Source organism: Stegastes partitus, unplaced genomic scaffold (assembly GCF_000690725.1).
Source record: "Stegastes partitus isolate 25-593 unplaced genomic scaffold, Stegastes_partitus-1.0.2 Scaffold75, whole genome shotgun sequence".
Taxonomy (NCBI): Eukaryota; Metazoa; Chordata; class Actinopteri; family Pomacentridae; genus Stegastes; species Stegastes partitus.
This window is the reverse complement of record NW_007577806.1, coordinates 369,305-384,789: the sequence shown is the minus strand read 5'-3', so window position 1 is coordinate 384,789 and position 15,485 is coordinate 369,305. Positions and strand designations below refer to the sequence as shown.

At 41.7% G+C, this 15,485-nt stretch overlaps 2 protein-coding genes across 5 annotated transcripts in view; both read left to right on the top strand.

Annotated features, from left to right (window-relative positions):
• The first annotated feature begins 2,936 nt into the window (after positions 1 to 2,936).
• On the top strand, positions 2,937 to 9,083 carry pex13 (peroxisomal biogenesis factor 13). The gene is made up of 4 exons (XM_008276514.1): positions 2,937 to 3,078; positions 5,051 to 5,790; positions 6,312 to 6,434; positions 7,782 to 9,083. Exons 1-4 carry the CDS (start codon positions 3,005 to 3,007, stop codon positions 8,147 to 8,149), a joined length of 1,305 nt encoding a protein of 434 aa, XP_008274736.1. The 5' UTR covers positions 2,937 to 3,004; the 3' UTR covers positions 8,150 to 9,083.
• A 664-nt stretch (positions 9,084 to 9,747) lies between these two features.
• The window catches only part of sanbr (SANT and BTB domain regulator of CSR), a 16,538-nt gene continuing 10,800 nt past the window's right edge, over positions 9,748 to 15,485 (top strand). For 2 of the 4 annotated variants that reach the window (XM_008276513.1, XM_008276510.1), the window contains exons 1-7: positions 9,748 to 10,510; positions 11,719 to 11,870; positions 12,018 to 12,189; positions 13,225 to 13,321; positions 13,546 to 13,784; positions 14,021 to 14,079; positions 14,552 to 14,712. In XM_008276513.1, coding sequence (XP_008274735.1) covers positions 11,721 to 11,870; positions 12,018 to 12,189; positions 13,225 to 13,321; positions 13,546 to 13,784; positions 14,021 to 14,079; positions 14,552 to 14,712 — 878 coding nt within the window. In that variant the 5' untranslated portion in view covers positions 9,748 to 10,510; positions 11,719 to 11,720. Of the gene's footprint in view, positions 10,511 to 11,431; positions 11,871 to 12,017; positions 12,190 to 13,224; positions 13,322 to 13,545; positions 13,785 to 14,020; positions 14,080 to 14,551; positions 14,713 to 15,485 lie in introns of those variants that run through there. The other 2 variants (XM_008276512.1, XM_008276511.1) reach the window with 2 other exon arrangements.

Here is a 15,485-nt window from a genome sequence, read left to right as displayed (position 1 = left end):
GGTATCACACAGGCATCTGCCGTTGTCGTACCGAGAGACTCTAACGTGACATCTGTGCACACGGCTCCCCAACCCTCCGCAATAACACTTGACATCACAGGACTCCCTCCTAAAAACCACACCGTACACCTCTGCACTAACCTGCTTGTGCACAAAAACAGTCCTCCTCACACTCGCAGGCCGCCCCCTCAAAAACAGCCTACTGCAGGGTTAACTAGTGACATTTCTGACAGCAAGTGAGCGCTCACAGAGGAATGCATCCTCAAATCAAACTCACACATGTTATTATAAGTCAAATCTCATTTGCTTTATCAGCAATATAAGGAGACGGAAGTCAGAAAAAACAATTCCGGTCAAAATGACAAATTTTAAAAGATTCATAAGCATTCTGCTCTGCAATCAAGAGTCCGTCTACTGTCAGTGTCAGTTATGTGTAATGGTTGAACTGTTGTAACATATATGTGACTTAGATGTGTATTTTCTTATAACAAATCTTCAGACAACAAAAGACAACTGTTATCAGATCTTAGCTCATTTACAGGCGTGTTGATAGAACTGTGTCCATAGAGGGAATATAAAAGATATGTTATGATATGTTACCTTCACATGAATGGGCATTAGAGCGAGGACAGCAGACTTTGTCCTCTGTTCTTTCACATGTCACATTCCAACTTCTTACTGCAGGCTTTGCAGGTATGTAACATAATCCAAACTTCAGGACAGTGTTTATGCTTCTCCTCAACTAAAATGTGAAAGCAGTGAAGTTAAATCAGAGAAAATCTGTGTTCTTTGTTTAACCACAGTGTACTGCCAAAGGGGGAAAGCCCCCTTTATCTTTAATATTAGAGGCTGTAAGGACCATCAATCTTTTCTGATGTGCGACAGCGCCCTCTGTTGGAGAGAAATAAAACATGCATTTAGTTGTTTGAGGGAACAGGCTGTACTAACCAAGTGTGAAAAACATGTTCGAGTCTCCAGTGACTACTCTGTCCATCAGTGGCTGGTGCTTGGCTCCCCTGGTGTTACCAACTCCTAAAAGGGCCCTGCTCATGTACTGAACCATGTGCCTGCTCATCTTGATCTCACTGACAGTATGTTGTGCAGAGGCAGGTTATTGGCTGGTAATTGGACAGGATTACTTCTTTCTGGGAATCCTTCATTATTAGGAACCACTCTAGTTGGGTCCCAACCATTAGCAGGTGGTTCATTTGTGCTGCTAGGCGTCCATGGAGTGCATTTAGTCTCTTCAGCCAGTAGGTGTGGATCATGTTGGGGACTGGTGTTGTCCATCTCTTCATTCTTGACACTCTTTCATGTATAGTGTTGAAGAAATTTACCCGTAGTTCTCATGCGAAGTTTGATGTAGTGGGGTGTTTAGTAATATTTTGGTATTCGGTGGGCTTACCAACACAGAGCGGGAGTCTGTGAAGATAACCTATATAGTTGCTAATCAATGACAAACATGAGGTGATTGAATCAAGCAGACTGACAACAAATGATAAGAGAATGAGGGGTCTGGCAGACAGTTACAAAATCTAAGGGAATTATCAATAACAATGGTAATGAAATAATGAGTGACACTAGGAGTGGGGGGTGTCTGTAGCAAAAGATGTGTTATTTTCTTCATCAGTTGTGATGGTCACTGGGTCTTGTTTCTGGAGATTGCTGTGGTCTTCTTTCAGGTCCATCAGTCGCTGAGCATTTGTGTTCGGTGATGCCCACTTCCCCCCCAACACTTTTCCAGTACTGTTCTCATCTCATTTCCCTCCCACTGAGAGGACACTTTGGATGGTTTGGTGAAGAGTATCCTGTGTGTCGTTTTGGCTTCTACTTCTCTACCTCTTCAAATGAGTCGTCAGAGCTGTGAGCCTTAGTTTGGCGGTCTCTAGTGCCTTAGGTATGGACAGCGTGTTGTATTTCCTAGGTTGTCCTTTCTCCATCACACCCCCTGATCTTGGCCTCCAGCCTCCTTCTCCGTGGGGTGATACTGCTTTTTATGGCTGATGGTGTTCATCTTGTAGCCAAACATCTCTGGGATTACTGTTGCGTTTATCACCCTATTGGTCTCAGTGTTGGCTACAGTAGGGACAGTACGTAGAGCTGCATTCACATCTTCTAGAAAACTTTCCAAAAGTGCTTTTTCCACCTTGTTAAGCGGAAATTACAGGTATTTAGCTTAGTTGTGATCTTCAATCTTGGGTCAGCTGCCCTTGTATTAAGAATATACGGGCTTGTGGTTGTTGGGGCTTGGAACCCAACCTCAGAGTGTGTGGAAGATGATGATGATGATGATGACGTCTCCTCCTCACCTGTTGTCCAGACCCCTACTTGCCGTAGTATCTTTATTGTACCTCGTCAGCCTCTACTTGTGATAGCAGTTTGTGTTTACAAAGTGAAAAGTTGTTTCTCGGTGAGCTTAGATGTTGGATTTCGAAGTATCCATAGGTCCCACATTCACTACACATATCCCCAAACACTAGGATTGGTAATATGGTAGCATACAGTTCCATATTTGGATTCTTTGCCCTATTTATCTAAAAATAAAATTAAAAAAAGAGAAAGAAAACTTGCCTATTGAGTGGAATAAACCCATTAATTGCTCACCTATAGCGATCATCCAAGTCGGTAGGTGGCGCTGTCGTAAACAAATAAGGGTCTTTGAAATGCCCTGCTGAACCCTCTGTAATGCAGAAAACATTGGTGGTGCGTTTAGGATCCGTCGGCCCGTTCTGGTATGTCTGTTTACTGTCATAGTGTCGCAGCAGTTGTGCAATAACACTAGAGCAAGTCACATATACTACACAGATCCAATTTTAGTATTATAAGTCATCTCCATCTCCATCTCTCTCCGTCCTTATAGAGAAAATAAATCCACACAGGCACCCGAGTTAAGTTTCTGAACTGGGGAATTACGAGGAGCCCTGAAGGCAGCAGGAGAGGCAGTCGGAGGACAGGGTCCGGACAGGCTCCGCTCTAGTTCTATTTGTGGACTAATATTTTTGCGATGGATCCACAACCTCCGCCAAAGCCGTGGGAAAGGCGGATTCCAGGAGCCATGAGTGCACCTATAAACTACAGGTACAGTAGCATTAGCGCAGTCCTCGTCCTAACACTTGTCTTGTGTTGACTGCTACGGATCGCGCACGGTTGTTGTTGCTAGCTAGCTAATGCTAAAGTTATATCACAAGCACGGGCCGTTATCCACACAGTGACAGAAAGTCGTGACATATATAATGTTGCCAGTTCATCAGTTGCATTTGTATGTGTCAGAATAATGTGGCAACGGCAGCCATTTTAACAAAGTTAATCTGTTTATTAAGTAATTCATTAATGCTAGTCAAACGGCTAACTAGTTAGCTAGGTCTAGTAAGGCCCCGTCATGTGCCCCCGTGTGCTTGTTGTTTATCGCCAGACTCCCTTCATAAATTGTCAGTTTTTTGTTGCAATGCTAACTGATGAATTTAAATACCACACAGAGCCTTAATAATAATTTAAAAAATGCAACAATGTTAAATGTTTTTACGTACTTAAAGTAGTTGAAGTTAAAGTACGAACACAGTGTAGTAATACTTCATTGCATGCAAGAGTCCTGCTTCAAAATCCTACTTAAGAAGAAGTACAAAAGTGTTTGCACAAAACCGTATGAAAGGCAGAAGTCCTGGTATGATCACACCATTATAAATGATCTGAATATTAACATTGAAGCACCAGTGTATCAGCAGCATGTTGCTGTTGTAGCTGCTGCATGTCTGAAATACTTTCTACAGTTTTATATTCAGGCACAGCAGATAAACCTGAGGGCTTGTTACATGATTAATGGGAAAGGGGGGGAAAGAAGATTCACAGGTCTGTTTTCAGTTTTTATATTTTTGTTTTTTAGATGAGCTACTGGATATTTTTAAATACGGCTAAAAGGTTTAGGGGGAAAAAACCTTATTGTGATTTTTTAATTTAGCTTTAGTTTAAAATGATAGATGTAATGGATTAAAATGTGGTGGAGTAATGTTAGATTAAATTCAGCTTTATTGTCATTACACGTGTGCAAGTACAAAGCAACGAAATGTAGTTAGCGTCCAACCAGAAGTGCAATAGTGCAGAGTATAAAGTGCATATATATATATATAAACTATGGTATTTACATGTATATATGGCATGGTGTATATGTACAAATGGATATGTGCAATCAACAATAAAATAGTGCAGTAGTCACGTGAGACATCCTGCCAGACAAGTAAGACAAGTAAGAATTTGTAAAACCAACTGTCACATGAAAGTTGAAACTCTCCATCAAATGCTTTACACATGTTCTAAGTCTTTGCATTTCACTAATTTTAATGTGAAATGGATTGGTTGTTTAGCCCCAATTTGAACATTTATTGAAATAAAACAATCTGAGATTTGTTTTTTTCTTTTGAAGGAAAGCTCACTGTTTGGTGGAGCTGTTATCAGTCTTAGGTGTGAGCCAAACTATATGTTGTAAAAAGCCACAAAGGTTAGAAATAACTGGTGCAATCGACTGTAATGTGTTGTATTTTAAAGCTTGGTACTTTATCAATAGTGTGAATTTGTTTTCTTTAAAGTAACTAAAGCTGACAGATCAATCAAATCAGGTTTTTTGTCATTTTGCTGTTCATACACAGTAGTACAGGCAAGATGAGAGAACGTTTCTTCAGGATCATTAATTTGGTAAGTTTTGCTGAATGCACGTCTGGGATAGACGCTAAACGTTCACCCTGAAGGGTCTGCGTCCATGCGCACCGCCATCACTTGTGGTGGGTAGAAAGTACAATATTTCCTTCTAAAATGTTGTTGGTTTTATTGTGGGAAATGTGGTCAGGACCAATTGTCAAGAGTTTTGTCGTGTGTTGATACCACATTTGAAAACTGTAATGTTTGCAAAACTTGAAGGATCATTTTCAATCTCCTGGTATTGAGTTTAGTTAGGTTTAGTTTAACATTCTCAGCTAAAGAATATCTCACTGGTTCTCTCCTCTTTAATAAACTACCCATAAAATCACCACAGATGTATATCGACTTTCTCACCACACAGGTCGACAGACTTTGGACCTGCATCAGGCCCCTCGTCCTCTGCTGGTCCTCCTGTCCTGACCAGAATGGCTCCACCAGTGCCCCCTCGCCCCGTCCAGCAGTCCTACCGTCCATCCTACAGCTCTTTCACTTCATCTTACAGCCCCTATGGGAGCTCCATGTACAGCGGCTACAGCCCCTACAGCTACGGTGGTGGCTATAGTGGTGGCTACGGCGGTGGCTACGGTGGTGGCTACGGCTTGGGAGGGTACAGCCGCTTGTCCCACACAGAAGACCCTGTCGCCCCCAGCCGGTTTGTGCAGCACGCGGAGGAGAGCAGCCGTGGTGCCTTCCAGTCCATTGAGAGCATCGTCCAAGCCTTTGCCTCAGTTAGCATGATGCTTGACGCCACATTTTCAGCAGTGTATAACAGTTTCCGTGCTGTGCTGGATGTAGCCAACCATTTGACACGGCTGCGTGCACATCTCACTCGAGTTTTGTCAGCATTCGCTCTGGTGCGCACATTGCGCTACCTGTACCGACGGCTGCGGAGGCTCCTGGGGCGGGGCTCAGACGTTGAAGACCTGTGGGCCGACAGCACGAGTGAAGCCCTGGCTACAACCTCATCTACAGGGTATGGAGAAGGGGTGGAGGACCAGAGGGTGAAGTCCTGGCCAATCTTTCTGTTCTTTGCTGTTGTCCTGGGTGGACCCTACCTCATCTGGAAACTGCTGAGCTCCAGCTCTGATTCTGAAGAAAGCGGTAAGGCTTGTATTTAACATTTGGTACTTGCACATGGAACTGTGAACATTCACACATTCATATATTTACGCGTGTACACACACATGTTGGACCAAGAACTGTCCCTAGATCTGTCTCTCTTTAAACTCACACCTGTAGTGGGCCTTTATTGGGGCTCCTATGCACCTTAGACCAGCAGCCCTCATCACCAAGGCCCCACGCTGTGCAGCTGTTTTTCTAGCCTACCACAAAGACTGCTGGCTTTGACAGTTACTTGGAATGACTCAGCAGCAAACAGCTGAGAAGCACTTATCCATATAGTGTCAGTTAGACTGCTTCGTTCCTGACATCAGCAGTACTTGAGACAAGCAAGTTTGTTCTTGCTGATGTTTTTTGTGTTTGCTTTAAACCAAATGAAAATATTCCACCAAACGTCACAGAAAAGATGTTCTGTTAGAGAGATGTAGATTAATGTCTTAACTGTGGTCTGCCTTAAACTCCCAACTGCAGTAAGTAAAAGTGTTTTGTTGTGCTGTGTTTAGCCACGAACTGGGCCAGCGGGGAGGACGACCACGTAGTGGCCAGAGCAGAGTACGACTTCTCAGCTGCGTCTGAGGAGGAGATTTCTGTTCGGGCTGGAGACATGCTCAACCTCGCTCCTAAAGGTGAGAGCTCATTAGTGAGTGCTGGAAATCATTTTCTGTTCTTATGTTTTGCATTTTGTGTCACCTGAGTTGGTTTCTCGGCAGTTTTTTTTTTTTTTTTTTTTTTAACCATACTAAATATATACAGTGATTTTTATCCAAATCCTCCAATTACTAGTCTGAGGTATTCTGGTGGATTTCATGCTACTGTGGTACAACAAATAACAGCCAATAATGTGATAAACACACTGTATCAATGACAACTGTGGAAAAATGTGTTTGAGTTGGGAGTTAATCAATAACATTGTTACAGAATGTACTTTTAAAAATTATTGTTTTGGGGATGTCTTTCATTTAAGATTTTTTTTTTGTTTATTTGTTGCTTTTCATACAGCTTTTCTGTGTTTGTGTTGTAGAAACTCAGTCTTAATGAAAATGATTTAAAAGTGCATGGTTAGTATGAAGTGCAATCAGGTGGTTTTATTCCTAAATCATACCTGAATTTTAGTGGACTGCCATCGCGATCTTAAACATAGTCTTGTACAGTCGTACACCGGTACCAGTGCTCCTGGCGCATTTGGAGCGCTGATGCACATTTTTAATTTCATTAAATTTCACTGTGGATGTCAAACTTGCACAGAGAGCAAACATCAATTTCTGTGTGAAGCTGACCCAACTGTGATATTAACAGCCTGAAGCGCATAAGGTTGAAAATTTGGTGCAAAGGAACTTGAAAATTCACGTCATTGCTTGCCACTCACCCGTCTTGCCAGATTTGTCTCCCTGCAACTTCTTCCTCCTCCCCAAAATGAATTCCAAGTTGAAGGGTTGGCTTTTTGAGACAACTGAGGAGATTCAGCATCAGAGATGCCGCATGATGCACCTACAGAACAGAATGGGACACTTGCAAACTTTAGTTGAGTGTTTCAAACATGCCAGGAGCACAGGGAGCAATGCATCCCTGCACAAGAAGACTACATCGAAGGGGATAGCAGCCAAATTTAAATTGAGTAGTTTTTTTTGTTTTATATAAGCACAGTCTCTAAATTGATTGCACTTCATACAAACCAATAAACACATCGGTGGTAAAAACGAGAGCTGTATTTTGCTCATTTCTGTAAAATGTTTTAATTTTTACAGGTACATACTTAGAACTTCTTCATCACTGTTTTTGTTGCAAAGATGTCAAACTGACTTTTCTAGCCTTTTACTCAGTCTACTCTGTGAAAAATTCATCATTACATTTGTTGTCAATAATGGAAAGCAATGCCTTGCAACAGTATCAGTGTTTCTGTTGGGGGTTTTCTGTGAGGTGGTTATGAACTTGACAAACTCAGATCATGACCTTTTATTCCTCCCTGTGTTCAGACCAACAGCCCAGGCTGCGTGGCTGGCTGCTGGCCAGCCTGGACAGTCAGACCACAGGGCTTGTCCCAGCCAACTATGTCAAGGTCCTCGGCAAGAGAAGAGGCCGCAAGCATGTAGAGATGGAGAGGCTCGCTCAGGTCCAGGAAGAGACCGCACAGGCCTCCCAAACTGCCTTAGCCGCACAGCCACAGTCGGTTCCAGCCCAAGGCTTTACCCCAGGCCTCGCTTCAGCCTCCGCCTCAGCTTCCTCAGAGGAGCTGCTGGAGACCGTGTACAGAGAAACGCCAGCTTCCTTCGGCCTGGGAACATCCAGCTCCAGCATGCCCTCCAGCACAGTGCTGAACATCCCCGACAAGACGGACCTGTGATGTGTGTGCGTGTATGCAGAGCTTTTCAGTCATAACATTGGTTGGCTTAGTCAGTACTGCTTTGCAATCTTTGTTTGGAGGGTAACGGTCTGAACTTCATCAACAATTGGTTAAAGTAGTTATTGATTCAGCTCATTTAATGCAATTTAGACCTTGTGATAAGGTGACTGGTTAAAATGGTTTGCGTACACAGGTTCACTGTTTATGTCTGACATTATGAGATTTAAATTTGTTTAGTCAAAGCTTGTACAAGAAAGTTTTGTGTCTTCTCTTAATAGGTTTCCATTAATGGGATGCACTGGTACATCATCTGTATACAGACAGTGTAAGAACAAAGCCAAGGTATGTTGTTTGATAATGTGATAATGTAACCTGGTGTACGGTTTTGGCTCTCTCTCTCGCCTAAAGGCTGCCCTTCTGTGTTGTCTTCTGTGGGAAGCAAACAAGATTAATCCAGAATAAGAAGCGGCTAATTTTGCACATTTTGAACCGTTTCTTAGTCACATCATGTAATTTTGTAAATATATATATAATTATTTTGAAAATAAATATTTCTAAAAATCTTATTTTGTCCATTGTGTTACACAGTATCATTATTGAGTTAAAATGGGTTGGAAGCTGGATCCTACAGACTTTATCAGGGTTTTCACATAGCAGAACTGTAACAGAGTGTCAGAGTCACAATCTGTATAGGGATGACCAGGCTGAGAACATTACTCACGCTAGGGTGGCACAATGTTCTGTTTTTGTTTGTTTCTTTGTGTAGTTTTTTTTTATTTGTTTTGTTTTTCTTAAGGCTCCATTGTCTTTTTTTTTTGATCACCCATTTTTCAATAATATGCATATGCAGGTAGGACTGCCATGTAGCTCATGTACAGTGTAAGCTTTTTAAATGTAACCCACAACTGATTAAATTTGGAATGGTTGCGAAAGGTATGCTCTCTGAATTATTGATTAAGCTCATAGGATATGTAAATGTAAAACACTGTGTCCTTGTTCTGCTCTGGACACTCTGCCAGTCGACTCATCACACTGTGCTCAGCCAGCATTTAGTTTCTCTCTTTTGGCTGCAGTCTTGTATTGTTCAGCAGTTTGCACCACTTGTTTCCTGAGTTCCTCAAAGTAGATTTCATCACTGCAGTCTTCAGAGTCTGTACAAGAGCTTGATCTAAATCCACAGCTGAACCTAAATCATACACACTTTAATTTATTAAACACAAGCAAACGATCTTCATTTACATATAGAGAACAGATGTATTTTGGTCTATACACTTTTCAATGACATATCTTTGAACTGCTGCAAAGTCAGTGGACACATTTTCTGGTTGTGGCTGTAACAGGTGGTTTCTCTGTTAAATGCAGCTGTATGGAACAATGGCCATGGAGTAATGAAATAAATAAATCTGCCAGGAAAAATAGAGAATGAATATGTGTGTAGCCCTCTGAACAGGATCCACTATTGGCTGTATGTGGAGACAGAGAGAGCTGTTGTGTTATTAATGTAACTTTGTCCTGTTGCTTGAAAAACGTAAGGATGATTTATGACAGAAACGGTGCATTTACGGCCGCCGTCACTGAGCAACAGGACGCCTAACCTGCTGCAGTGCGACAACTGGGACGAGTCAGCGCTGCAGATACTGACGAAACCGAAAGGCTTTTATTCGTCTGAAGTATTTTAGGACATGGCCGCTTCGTTCATATGTTGACAGCGTGACCAGTCGATAGTATTTCTCCCGGGAACAGTCTATGCCACCGTGTTACTGGGCTTAAGAATACACCAACGTCAAAGCTAAGGAGCTACTTAAGCTAGCAGTTATACTAGCTAAATAAAGCTAATGCTGCATTCAACGACTGTAGGAAATATTGAATTTACTAGTGGAGTTTAGCCTGAACGCTCCTTCTAGATCTTGTAATTTATTTTCGCAGAAAATTGTTTAACTCATTGTACGTGTTCAGATGTTTTGAGAGATTATACGCCGTGCTGCTACTACTACTTTCCTCAAACGACTCGAGTAGTAAAGTTGACAATGTCTTGTGGATATCCAGACGTTCAGGTTTAAATCACCCAAACTGAAGGACACAACAGCATCCAACAGGACTTGAGTGATAATATGCGACTGGTCACATTACTGGAAGTCGTAACGTGTGGCGTGAGGCTGCGTATTAGGAGTTTACGCGGAGTACCTGAAGGCAGCAGATCCTGTCCCGTCCCGCAAAGTTAGCTAGCATTAGCAGAGGATGCAGCTAGCCGGCAGGAGAGGACCGCAGCATCAGCATCATCCATACACGATGACATAAAATATTCACCAGATTAGTTTACTGTACGAGACGACGGTGAGGGATTTCTTTTACACGGGATAAGTATGTATTCCTCTTGCTCTTTGAATATGTGTGGAAAAGAAACAGCTGGTTTAATTTGACCTAAAAGCTGGTGGTGTTGATGCAGCAGGAGGAGGACAGGGACTCGGCCTGCATCACTACTCACAGTCTCGATTGTAGCCCATACATCTCTGTTAAATACGTGTATCAGTAATTGTTTCTGTGTAAAACCTCGACCTCTTCTTCGTCTGTCAGCTACCATTATGGTAGCTAAAAGCTCTGCTCAGCCTTTAGGATGTGCTGCCCTGTGATGTGTGTGGTGGTAGAAAACCGTAGTAACTTTAAATGATGCCAAACAATGTCCAGAGAAAAATCTGCAAAATTGATTTTAAATACATTTGTAAATTTGGCTAGACTATTCGCGATGCATGCGAAAATTATGAGTTTGCAGTTTGAAAGATAGCCTATGAAAAGCAGGTTAAACTTAATGGAAACTTGCACAAGTGAGTTTAAGTGTTTTTAAAATAAAAAGGCTGCTACTGCTAGTCACGTTTGAATAAGGTGGCAATTATTTTCTCCATCAGTGTGCCATCTATGCTGTAAATCAGGGAAAATAGTTCCTTACAATGTCATGAACACACTGCATTTATCAGACCTACAGGCCAAAACCAGAAAATGTTCAATTTATTATCAAAAGACAAAGAAAAGCATTAAAGCCTCACATTTAAGAAGTTTTATTTATTTGTTTATTTTTAATTCTTTATATTTATTACAATTTTTTGGATTTGCCGCCAGGGCTGAAGTAATTAATCCATCATTCATTCAGTTTTCAATGACAAAATTAATCAGCAGCTATGTTGATAAATGCTTCATTTGTGTAGTTTTTTTTTTCATATTTTTTTTTATTTTTATTTTTTTAAGATAAAGTAGTCAAAACTCAAATTCTAAATTTCCATCTTCCTCTGTGACAGCAAACTGAACATCTTTGGGTTGTGGACAACATTTGAGGACGCCATGTTGGGCTTTGGAAAACACTGATCTACATTTTTCACATTTGTGATAGAAGACTAAACAACTACTTGATTAGTCAAGAACATATTTGACAAATTAATCAACAATTGGAATAATTGTTTGTTGCAGTTCAGGTTGCCAATAAACTTTCTGTAGACTGACCAAACATTTCTGAGAGGATGATCAAACAGGACTTGTGTTGCTGACTTGCTGCACGTTTTGTTTCTCCGTCTGTGTAGAGATGAGTCGCTTCTGCTCGGACAACAACAACTTTCCGTATGACAACAACGTCCTAGTTTTGGACATGGTGCTGGGCTCTCTGTGGGGAGTGCCTCAGCCCATAAACTGGGACAATGTGGCCAAGCTGGTACCAGGCTTCACTCCCAAGGAGGTAACTGGAATGCTGGGTAACTATGAATGCTTCCATCCACCCACTTCTCCACATGTCCCATCCCGTCCATCTGCCGCTCCATGGTTTAGTATCATTAGACCTGAAGTGTTAATGTGAAGTAACTCTGTGGCACTGATGTGATCTTAGTGCGCCCGTCGATTTGAGGAGCTGAAGAGCACGGGGGGGTTCCCTCACGTGGACAACCAATGCAACACCCTGACAGAAGGAAGCACCTCCCCGTCAGACGGCTTGTCCACGCTGCTGGACACTGGCGAGGTGGTGGAGAGAGGAAGCAGCCAGAGCAGCAGCAAAGTTACAGGTCTGTTCGTGCCATTCTCCGTCTTCAGTTCAGCTGCTTTAACTCACAAGAACTGGTTGTTAAAATATTTTTTTTGTTAATGACTTACACATCTGTTTTAGTTGTTTAATCATTTTAAGTCTTAAATCAGATTGCTTATAAAAGGCCTTAAAGAAGACATAACTAACCAACTCTAACCCCATCATACTCTGCCTAATGTGATCATGATTTTAAGCTGTTTCCTCCTGTGTGTGGCCTTTCTGAACCCTGTTAAAGTTTCATGTAATGCTTTGCAGATTTCTGTTTAATTTGTGCCATCAAAATGAGTCCAATGAAAAACTTTCATTATCGATTTTATTTGATTACTTCACAAATGGATTATTATCTCTCTGTTTAATTGTTAGTTGTTCACGTTTGACTTTAAAATGCAGCCCATAGACTGTCTGCGGTGCAGCCAGTAACTTATTGCATCGTCAGATTTGCTTTATAGGCTTCTTAATGTAACTGCACTCCTGTGTCTGTGGCTGGCCAACGGTCACTCCTCTGGGTGCTAATGGTACAGTCCAACCACATAAAAGTAATGGCTCTGTTTGATTTCTCTTAAAAAGTATAACTTTGAAGCAACAACTCAAACATTATCAATTAATAATTAAATCAGATAAAACGGATAATGAAAGTTTCAAACCTATTATTTACTCAGTTTGTTTTGCTGGTGCAAATAGAACTATGAGCTGCAATTGGTTGTCATCTTACTCGTTGGCTGCTCACAGCTTAGTTTTCTCAAAGGAATCACTGGAGTTTTAATAAATATAAGATGCATTTAGTGTTTCTTTAAGAAAAGCTTGCATCAAATGAGGTGTTTAGAGTTAATTTGAACATGTTGACTAAGCCTTATGCTCAGGCACAGCTGACCTGGTAAATAGAAATGTTGTCAGGCTCATAGAAAACAAAAACTAGTGAAAGAATCTAATATATTAGAGCAGCGCTGTAGCTGTAGTGCTGATATTCACTGGTGTTAAATATCAAGGTTTGCTCTTTTTCTGCTGGTGTCTGCAGGCTCCAAGTCGACGCCTTCAGGAAGGAGTGGTGCTGTGGAGAAAAAAGAGAAAAGAGTCTCGGTAGAGGAAGAAGACAAACCTCAGAAACCACGAGAGTACGTCGCAAGATGTCTTCAGAGTGCTGTTTCTTAGAACACTGAACCCAGCAAAGAAAAATGCTCATTGATTCTTTAAAAATTATTTATCCTTCTGCTCTATTTGTAAAATATACTCCACCCCATATTCAAAGTATTTTTTAGTATTTATCCTTCTCACCTACAGTGCAGCTGCATGTGAGGAATGCTGTTTAAAAACAATACATGTGAACTTTTTCCTGCAGTCCCAACATGGTCATCCACGTGTGTGATGAGACCAAGAACCTGAAGCAGGACTTCACGTGTCCCAGAGATCTCCTGGTCAAAGAAATGCGCTACTTTGCTGAGTATTTGTCTGTGGACCCTCAGAGGTGGGAGGAGGTGGACATCTCAGTTCACTGTGACGTGCAGATCTTCGACTGGCTCATGAACTACGTCAGGAGGAACTCTGCAGGAGAGGGGAACAAGGACAAACCTCGGCTCGGTAAAACCCAGGAAAAACAAACAAAAAAAAAAACAGTAAAACAATAATAGATATCACATTTTTACACATGCCTGAGCTGTCACTTACACCACCTGTTTGTGTAAATCCGTGGATGGCGCTTGATTTATGGGTCACTGAACGTGGTGTGTGTTTGGTGGGTCACTGGCTGCGTGTTCTGTGCTGTTTGTCGGTTGTGGGGTTTGCTTGGTTGGTCATGTGGTGTTTGTCGGTTACAGAGCCCAGCAATGTGATCTCAATCCTGATCTCCTCCGAGTTCTTGAAGATGGATACGTTAGTAAGTGTTGTGACATGTGACGCTAGGTGTGGTGATGTGCTTCAGGCCCTTTGATTTTCAAATGTAAAAAAAAAAAATCAACAACATATTCCCGAAATTATATCAAATGTGCGGAGTTTCCCAAAAAAAGCGCTGGCAGCTTGCAAATGTGTTTACTGTTCCGAGCTGATAATTAGGATCTCTTCTAATCCAAGAAAAACAAGAGGCCTGTAGATAGAGCTTTGTTAACTTAGTGTTGCATGGATGTGAAAAGTGTAGATTTTTTTATTTATTTTTTTGCCTCCAAGTGTTAGTTAGAAAGTTTGCAGTACATTTTTTTTTTTTTTACTATTATTTTACTTATTATAGCTGTACAAGAAGAGCTACAATTGAATTAAGTAGTGTTTGGATATTATTTATTCAAGATCATTGAAATGACATTTACCATTCATGTGAAAGTCTTAAAGAGTTCTGTGTGTTTCTCCACGTTCAGGTGGAGGAGTGTATCCAGTACTGCCACAAACACATGAGCGCCATTGTTTCCACTCCCTGCAACATGAACTGTATCAATAGCAACCTGGCAACACGGATCGCTGAACTCTTCAACCACAACGAGGCTGACGACATCAGGGACAAAAAAGACAAGTTCAAAAGGTGAGAAGATAAAGGTGGGAACAATGGGGGTAGATAAATAGTAAAACTACTGAAGACTTCCCTTGTTCCCCTGCTTGTAGCCTGATCGTATAAAGTCTACATGTACGCATCAACACAACCTTCTGTCAGTGTGCATGGCGAATAGTATGGAGAAAGAATGGATTAGAGAGAAAGGGAGAAGGAGAAATGGTGGAGCTAACATTAAACAAGAAAAGCCCCTGGAGGAAAGTGCAGCTAATTGCTTGAACATTACACACTTGTTCATGAGCAAGGGGTATATTTTAAAAACACATGCGAGCAGCACCACCCCTCATCTGTCCGTCCATCCGTCACAGGAGGCTGGAATCTATCCCAGCTGATTTTTTGCAAGAGCCAGGATACACTCTGGACAGCTCACAAGTCCTTCACAGGGGTAACATGATGAAAAAGGCAACCGTGCATGCTCACACAGACGATTTAGAATCACTAATTTACCCACCGTGCATGACTTTGGACTGTGGGACGAAGCCAGAACACACAGTGAAAACCAACAAAGACACAAGGGAACATGCAGACTTCCCCTAGCAGCTCCTGCCAATCGGTAATTCCATAATAAAGGTCTTTTTCAAATGTTAAACACTGGCAGCTTGGCAGGGCTGCACTCAGCAGGTTGGAATATTACTGCTCTTTCCAGAGTTGACTCTTAGGTCATTACAATGCTTGGGAAGCAGGAGATGTTTATCTATTGATTCATTATCTATACACCGCTTAATCCTCGCTAGGGTCATGGGGGG